We start from the raw sequence: 8,715 nt of genomic DNA, 5'->3' as shown, positions 1-8,715 counted from the left end.
GTATGCAATCAACTCTTAAATAATTGAACGTTCAAGGCCACCCATTCAAGAGTAAGGAAAGGCAGGCAGATGTCTATTTATTCATTGCCTTACTTCCAACTACTACAAAAACTCAGTAGCTCTCTGTCATAGAAGATACAGTCATTACGTTGTTTTAGTTTAGTCGTAGTTTCTTCACCAAATTTTTTCCCTCAGTTCTCAAGGTTTAGTGTTGGTTAATTTGGACTGATCCAAATCGCACACTTTGTTTTAGTAGTTGAGTATCCTATCAGAAATTTTCTGCATACACAAGAACTCGAACTCAGATCTGTTTAAGCGATATTAAGTTGCTTATTACTTGAACCAACCCGTCGATTCTTGACCCATCACTTAAGGGCATTTATGGATTTGAAGTACATAAAGCAATCGTTGAGGAAGAAGAGATCAAACCGTGGAAAAGGGACGTGGACATTCATTGAAAGCATGGCGAATGATGATAAGAAAAGCTTGAAGAAGGGTAAAGCTTATAAGCATCCAACTTATCGTGGAGTGAGGATGCGAAGCTGGGGGAAATGGGTATCTGAAATACGTGAGCCGAGGAAGACATCGAGGATTTGGCTTGGAACTTTCCCTACAGCAGAAATGGCAGCACGAGCCCACGATGTTGCCTCCTTAGCCATTAAAGGTCCATCGGCTTACCTGAATTTCCCCGACTCAGCTCATGAGCTTCCTAGGCCTGCTACTTCTTCCCGTAGAGACATTCAAGAAGCTGCTAATAAAGCAGCCTACGGCATGATAGATGAAGCAGAAAGCTTCCAAGTGAAGACGGAGGAACCGAGTCAAGACGTGACTCAGTCCCCAAGCTCCACCTCAATGTCATCGGAAACTCAAGGCTCCCCGTTTTCTGAATCAGTGGATAGTGATCACAGTATGTGGGTTGACCTGCCTGATCTCTCCGTGGAAGCAAATTCAAGCCATCGATTCGGTTGCACTTCGTGGTGGCAACAAGCTGGAATTGACACCGAGTTCCAGTTCGATAAGTAGTTCATCATTGTGGGATGTTAAGAGCTGGGGTTATTCATATCTTTCTTGCTTCACCAACTTTACCTGTATAAATACCTTGACCGTTATCTATAAATCCCCAGAAACATGCGTTTATTATGTTCTGTATGATAATATGAGGATTTACTTTTCTTCAAGTACAGCTTTTGGGTCTAGATAATCCGCTTCCCCTACATTAGGTAACTCCATGAAACTTCCAACAAGATAGGCTTAAAGTGTTGGGTAGTTATGCTGTGCGAAAGATTAATTTAAGGTTAATTTGTGACCATTTTTAATGTTATTTATCAAATCTAAAAAATTATATAATTTGTAATAATTTCGGTTGTAACGAAAATGTTCATTGCGCGGAATTTAACCTAAAATGTAACATGTTAAAACTAAAAAGTTATATAATTAATAATAATTTCGATTACAACCTAAAATGTCTTTACAGTAACTTTATGTAATTTACAAGATTTATTATAAAAAATATAATATTTTTAGTTTCAACCTAAAATATTATTCTGTTCTACTTAAAAAGTTATGTTTTAATAAGATTTTTGGTTGCAATTGAATTCCATCGTTTTTTAATCTTATATTAAGAGGTTGTATTTTAGATTATTCCAACAGTGTTGCCAGTTCAAAGAATCTCTTTTTCAGGGAGAAAAAAGTTCTCCATTGCAGCTGTTATTAAAATATGTGGTTAGGTACTCTAATTAAAGATATGTCAGCGTTGAACTTGAAGATGCCTATGTACATACACTGATAAAGTTTACTAAGTTAAAAGTTGTATTTTCATAAAAGGCAATGCCGTTATCTAAAGAAGTGATTTGGGTTGAATAATTTCTCTTTCCTCCAACATGGAGACGTGTTCTTTTGATTAAACTGCATGGAATTTAAATGTCTTCTCACTCGGCTATACCTGGCAAATTTTATCTGTATCCGATTATTCGAACCGATTTATCTAATATGTGATCTGATATAGATCCGAACAGGATGACTCAAAATTAATCCGAAACCTGAAATAATCCGAATCAAATTGAAACTGACCTGAATTTTAATTTGACTGAAAGCAACTTGAACCAAAAGCAATCCGAATTTAGTTTACCCATATATGATCTGAACCGAATTTCGACTTGATTTTAACCGATAATTGAGTCTAAGTGAATGAATAATTTATTTATTATTATCTATTTTTAGCATTAATAAATATTAAACGGATGAATGTTTTATTCTCATTTTATATTATACTACTAGTTAATCATCACTTCTAGTAATAGTTTAATGATCCCTATAACATTTCCTCAATTAAAAAGACTATCTTTATATATGATGAATTAACTTCTAGCTCTACATTTGGATCGTGACAATATATATTCACATAAAAATTTTTATTTTAAAGATTTATTTATTAGATTGATTAAAACTAAAACTTCTATCTTTGAATTTAGGACGTGACAATATATATTCATAAAAATTCTTGAATTGTAAGTAATAAAGAGCAGCATCAGAAGTAATGACGACAAAGAGAAACAACGTTTGACCTAAAAATCTAAAGGTTGATTTGAATTGAAACCAATCTAAATTGACTCGAACCAAATCAACCGATATGAGATTACACTGACCCGAAGCCAACCGATATGAAATTAACCGACTTGAAATTCAACCGATCTGATTTTGACCCGACCCGAACTAAAGTTTCGTATACTTGAACTAAATCTGAACTAGATTCGATTCGACCCGAACACAATCTAAACCAAAATAATATAGACTCGAAATGACTCAATCCGAAATGATCCGATCTAAACGATCTGATTGCCAGCTCTACACTGGGCAGTAATAAAAGTTCAATTTGACGATGGGAGAAATTTTAAATTTTAGTAATTTTTAGTTTATTTAAAAAAAATTAAGGTTATATATTAATCATGATTTTTAATAAAAATGATTTAAGTATAATTGTATTAAAGTTTTTAAAACTAAATTTTTATAAGAGATTAATAATTACATAGAGGTTTTTTTGTTTAGTTTTAAAGTAAAATTGAAGTCTTATATTAATAGTAATTTTTAATAAAAAATAGTGATCCAAGTATAATTATATTAGAATTAAGACTAATTTTTTATAAGAGATTAATCATAGAAAGATCTTTAAATTTTTTATATTTTCTTAATAAATATAATTTATATAATAATATATTTAAATTAGTATATTGGTGATATATTTTGATGTACTATGTTTACTCTAAAATCATCCATATTTATTGGTATAATCCAAGTTATACCTCAAAGAGATAAAAAAAAACTTGTATAAAATATGCAACATATTTATTTCTATTTGAATCATGACATTTAATTAAGTTTATGTTCAGTATGTGATCTCAATAAATAACAATAAATCTATTAATAACTGAAATCACTTAATTCGTATAATTAGACAGAGGCGAAACACAATGGAGACTAGTGGGGGCTAATGCCTCCCAAAATTTTGAAGAATTATTAATTAGACCTTAAAATTTTTCAAAATATTTAATTTGTTTACTACAATTTTTTTAGAAATTTAAATTAAGCTTTACAATTGTTGAATGTTCTTAATTAAACTCCTCCCATGATTTTTAAAAAATTTCATTAAGACTCTCAAAATTTCAAATATTTTAGTTATAACCCATTTTTTTAAGAAAAATGTAAACTAAACCGTTCAAAATTTTTTAAAAAATTTAATTAAAAAATGATAATTTTTAAAGTTTTAAGTTGACCCCACCTCTCAAACTTTATCACCAAATTCCATCACCACAATTAGATATCATGGTTTTTTTTTTAACATGATATTATAACTTGAATATAAATAATTATTTTATATAATCATTTCTTATAGGGAATCTCATGTAAATTTAACATCTTATATTATTTGATCCACGTAGTCATCTTTAAGAAATATCATATTTGGGAAGAAGGAGAATGCGATGCATGCTTTTGCAGCGAGTTAAACTACTTATTCTGAACTTAACAAGTTGAGTCAAATCTATATATATTTTGTATGCTTTTGATGCATTCATTCGTTATTATCGGCTGTTGTTTATTTTTAGTCTGGGTTTCCTTTTAAATAAAGAGCTTCCTACATCTTTTTCAGCTGTAGTTCTTATAATAAAAGAAATGAAAATTCATATTTTAGGTTAAAAAAATCATTCCCAAGCAGGAGAAAAAAATGGGTTCTTAAGTTTAATACCGAAAGAAGACTCAAGGTTGGGGCAAGATTTGGTCCCAAGCAGTGGCGGGAGACAAAGAAGGACTAGTGGGTCCGTGCCCTCCCCAAAATTTAAAAAATTACAATTTAGACCCTTAAAATTTTTAAAAAATTAATTTGACCCCAAAATTTTTTAGAAATTCATATTAAACTTCAAAATTTTTAATGTTTCTTAATTAAACTCACTCTCATAATTTTAAAAAATTCTCATTAAGCCTCTTAAAATTTCAAAAATTTTAGTTGAACTCTAATTTTTTGGATTAAATGTAAATTAAACCCTTCAAAAATTTTAAAAATTTAGCTCAAACCTTTAATTTTTTAAAAGTTTTAAATTAGTCCTCCAAATTCTATCACTAAATTCTGCCACCGGACCCAAATAATCTCAATTATGAAGTCCCAAGTTCATTCCTCAGCCATCACTATCAAACTTGAAAGCCTAAAAATAACTGAAAAAAGAAAAAAAATTGCATTTAATGTTTGGGGGCCAAGAAATCATAAACGTTTTAGGGAAGGGAGATGAGGTCACTAATGTCTCATGCCTATGTAATTGGAAAAACTATAAACAGTTAAGATATGAGGTCATTAATGGCTCATGCTAACGTACATCATTTTATTTGTCAGCTGTGACTTGTGATTTTGATTATTGTGAAGTAATTTTGTTTTAATGGATTATCAATTCTTCTAACAAGTCAGTGTTTAGCATTGAGGGTTATTTTTTCATTCAACACGTTTTATTAATGAAGCATATCCAGGTCAGAAAAATGGAGATAAATCTTCAAGGAATTTATGTGTTTGCTCAACATGTCATGAAAAAAATTGAAGAAAAGAAAATCCTCAATCGAATAAGGTTGTAAATGAGTAGAGTCGAGTTTGAGTATTGTTGAGTTTGATTTTGTTTGAAAATATTAAAGCTAGGCTCGACTAGATTTGAAAGCTCGCGAGCTTAAATTTATCCAGTTCGACTCGAACTCGAAATAAAAAATTGAAGCTTAACTCGACTCAAAAGCTCATGAGCTTAAAATTGTCAAGCTATACTCGAAATTGAAATTAAAAATTGAATCTCAACTTGAGCTTGAATATAATTGAACTCAAAACATTCTCAGACTTAGCTCTATTAAAGCTCAAATTCGAGCTCGGTTCGAGCTCGAACTTAAAACCTTATGTGCATGAAAGTCTTATATTGTATTTAAAAATATATAAAAATGTTAATATTTATTAATAATTTAATTTAAAGAAATAAAAATTTAATATATTATTTTTTGAGTTACCCATGAGCTTTTCGAGTCGGATATTCAGTAGTTTGCTTTGACTCGTTAAGAATTCAAGTCAAGTTTGAGTTTGAGCTCAACTGGAATCTATTCAATTCGAATATTAACCGAATCGAACTCAAATAACTCATTATCTGTCTCGTCTCATTTATAACCCACATAAATGACAAACAAAAGATAGGAAAAGTGTACATTTTGCCAATCCATTGACTATTAAATTACAATCTACGTAGGTATGTTTTAAACTAAGGTTCTGTTTGACTATAGTAAAATAAATTTCAGGAGTTCACTTTTTATGTTTTACCACGTTTGATACAAGTAAAGGCTATAATCAACGTATTTTACTTTTCCTGTCAATATTTTTTCTTTTGCAATCTCGGTAAAATGTTTAACCATCTTGTTTTAGGTAAAACATTTTACAATTCATTCTTCAACCTAAAAATACGTAAAATAAGAACTGTGATTTATCATTCTTCATGACAGACACCAACATCAACATTTTTCTATTGGCAGAGATAATAACATCTTCCATTGTTTCAAATTTCTTGCATCGATCATTCTCTGTGCTTTACCATTCTTTATATATGTTTTTCTTTTCTCCGTTGTTACGTAAAACTCTTTAAATTTCTTTCTTAATTTGTTTGGGTTCTTCAAATCATCCTTTATTACTTCAATTTTTTTTTCAAATCTTGTTAATTACTAAGAAATTCAAGATTTACCTCATTATTGCTTTGGTTATCTTATTCTGCTAATAGTTTTGTTAATTGATTTTGTTTCTTAGCTCTAAGTTTAGATAATCACTAAGATTAAACTATTACTACCTATTTTTCTTAAATTTGTATATTATAGGATTTGTTTATGTGACGAAAGAAATGAAAAATTGTCAAAATCATGTTAAAATATGTCTAATATTTAGGTTTCTTATCAAATTGCATAAATATTTATTTTTTTCGAAAGGGAAATGTATGATTAAAGGAGGAAAATCATACAAAGACCATTAGCATGAATCTTATTAAAAAAGAAACTCTCCAAGCCTATTTGGAGGGAAAATAGTGTTATGTCAATGTCATGATTAAATCATCCAACAAGAATAATTAAAGTACAAGAGAATACACTAATCACCCAAGCACACTACCCCAAGAATAAAACATTACATTCAATCTTCGTATAGCACTATCAAAACCAAACAACGACAACCGATATTCTAACCGAGCAGTAAAACCTAAATTGTACGATTAAAAAGGCAGGATCTTCAGCTACCATCCTGCATAATCAAAAAATTGCTATAAAAAAAAACCTTATAAACCCGCCCAAACCAAACCAGATAATATCAAAACTTTCTCATCTCCATTGTAACTACTAACAGACCAGAGAAATCTAACTACCAACAACGCAACACCACTTATCCACCAAGAAACAACAGAACCACAGTAAAACCAAACAAGAGGCCAGATACGGTACACCCTCGGTAATACATACTCTTTCTACTTAAGACCTTTAAATCCAGATGCAATACCATGCCACCAATTCAACCAATGCCCAGCTTCTACCCAAAGCAGATCAACAATTTGTAGAAACCCTTCTACTAGCCACAACCCATTTAAACACTGCCCCCCCCCCCAGTTGAACAACGACTCAACAGCTATATAACCAAGCAATCCACACCAAAAGCTTGAAAGCACAAGCAAACATATCCAAGCTCCACAATTCAGCCAATATCAGTTCGCCCCAGCAACATTTAATGCAGAAAATGAACTTCCTAAACAACACGAGAAATACGTACAACAATGAAAGGCAGAACAAAACGCAACAATAGATTTTACAAACTGATACCAACGTGGATCATCAAACAACACGCAAAAAAGATAACCTATGAGTCAAATCTTCTATTCAAACAATCATAGCAAAAATAGGCACCAACTCACAACACATCACACAAATCATTCAAAAACAGACCCACAACAATGATCAACAACATAATAACTTCAATCTGAACGCAAAAAACTAAAAATTCCAATCCCCTCTTTCGACACCGTTTTTTGCCCGCGCGGGAAAAGACTGATAATGACTCCGAAGTTTTCTTTGAAAAGAGATTCGAAATGTGAGGAGTCGCTACGAATCATTTAAGCTGCGATCGGGACACCATAAAAACCGAGTTATTTTAATAAAATATTATATTTTATTTTATCAAAATATCAAGTTTTAAGGTCTGCGAAAATCCAGAAATCAGGTTTGGTAGTCAGTTACGCGTGGGGAAGGATTATCATCCCCACAATCGCCCAAAAATTGGTACCTAGTTTATTACCCTGTAGTTAGAATTGAAAAATTTGAGTTCGAACTTTATTTAATTTAAAAATCATTACAAGTTCAATGTTGAAAAGGGTATTCGTTTATTAAGGCCGATAACATTCTCCCCCTAGCATAAATGTGGGAGATAAGCTATTGTGCCTAATAACCGGACATTGCCTCAATTTTAGAAATCATGATTCGGTTTTGAAAAGATGTCGATCTATTTCGGGAATCACCAGTAGTAACCCCCTGAGCATACTTGCGAGAGATATACCATTAATTCTCTAATAAGTGAACGTTGCCTTAGGTTTTAAAAAATAAAATGCAATCAAACAAATTTTTATTTATCCTAATTAAGCTAAGGGTAGATTAAGGTTTTTTTCGCTTGAAGTGTCAAATTATAAAAATTAAAGAACCTAAAAGGACAAACCTAGAAATGTAGGTTCTAATATTAACCCTAATTGATTTTTAATCAATTATTGAATCGAATAATCAAGATGGTTCCTTGAGCATTTAGGCGAGATCCAACTCTAATTATTCCCTAAATTAAAAGAACTAGATTGAAATCTAACTAAAGTAGAGGTTTTAACATTAATTTAAATTAATTTTAATCAATATTGCAATTTGAATAATTAAAGTGGAACCTCTAGCAAAAGCGAGGACCAACTTAAGAATTCTCTTAATTTAATGACTAAGCATGAGTTGAATAATTTAAAGATTATGGGCTAAATTTTAAAAGGTGATCCATCAAGGACTAAATTAAAAGGGTACAAATATTAAAAACAATTAAAATATATAAAAGTACTAAAATTAAAGTACTAAAAAATGAAGGGTAAAAATAGATAATAAAAAAATAGTAAATTAAAGTAATGAAATTAAGGAACTAAAATTAAATAAATA

The 8,715-nt window shown here is 30.8% G+C and overlaps 1 protein-coding gene across 1 annotated transcript; it reads left to right on the top strand.

Annotated features, from left to right (window-relative positions):
• The first annotated feature begins 381 nt into the window (after positions 1 to 381).
• LOC120196568 (ethylene-responsive transcription factor ERF039-like) lies at positions 382 to 1,023 on the top strand. Its single transcript, XM_039198348.1, has one exon. It carries the CDS (start codon positions 382 to 384, stop codon positions 1,021 to 1,023), a length of 642 nt encoding a protein of 213 aa, XP_039054279.1.
• Positions 1,024 to 8,715: the final 7,692 nt, after the last annotated feature.

The sequence above is a fragment of the Hibiscus syriacus genome, unplaced genomic scaffold (genome assembly GCF_006381635.1).
Source record: "Hibiscus syriacus cultivar Baekdansim isolate YM2019G1 unplaced genomic scaffold, ASM638163v2 tig00117034_pilon, whole genome shotgun sequence".
NCBI lineage: Eukaryota > Viridiplantae > Streptophyta > Magnoliopsida > Malvales > Malvaceae > Hibiscus > Hibiscus syriacus.
The sequence above is the reverse complement of the archived record's forward strand: the minus strand, read 5'-3'. Positions and strand labels throughout refer to the sequence as shown.

What these genes read in the sequence shown, in the direction of transcription:
- LOC120196568 (XM_039198348.1), top strand. Translation starts at nt 382, where the DNA reads ATGGATTTGAAGTACATAAAGCAATCGTTGAGGAAGAAGAGATCAAAC.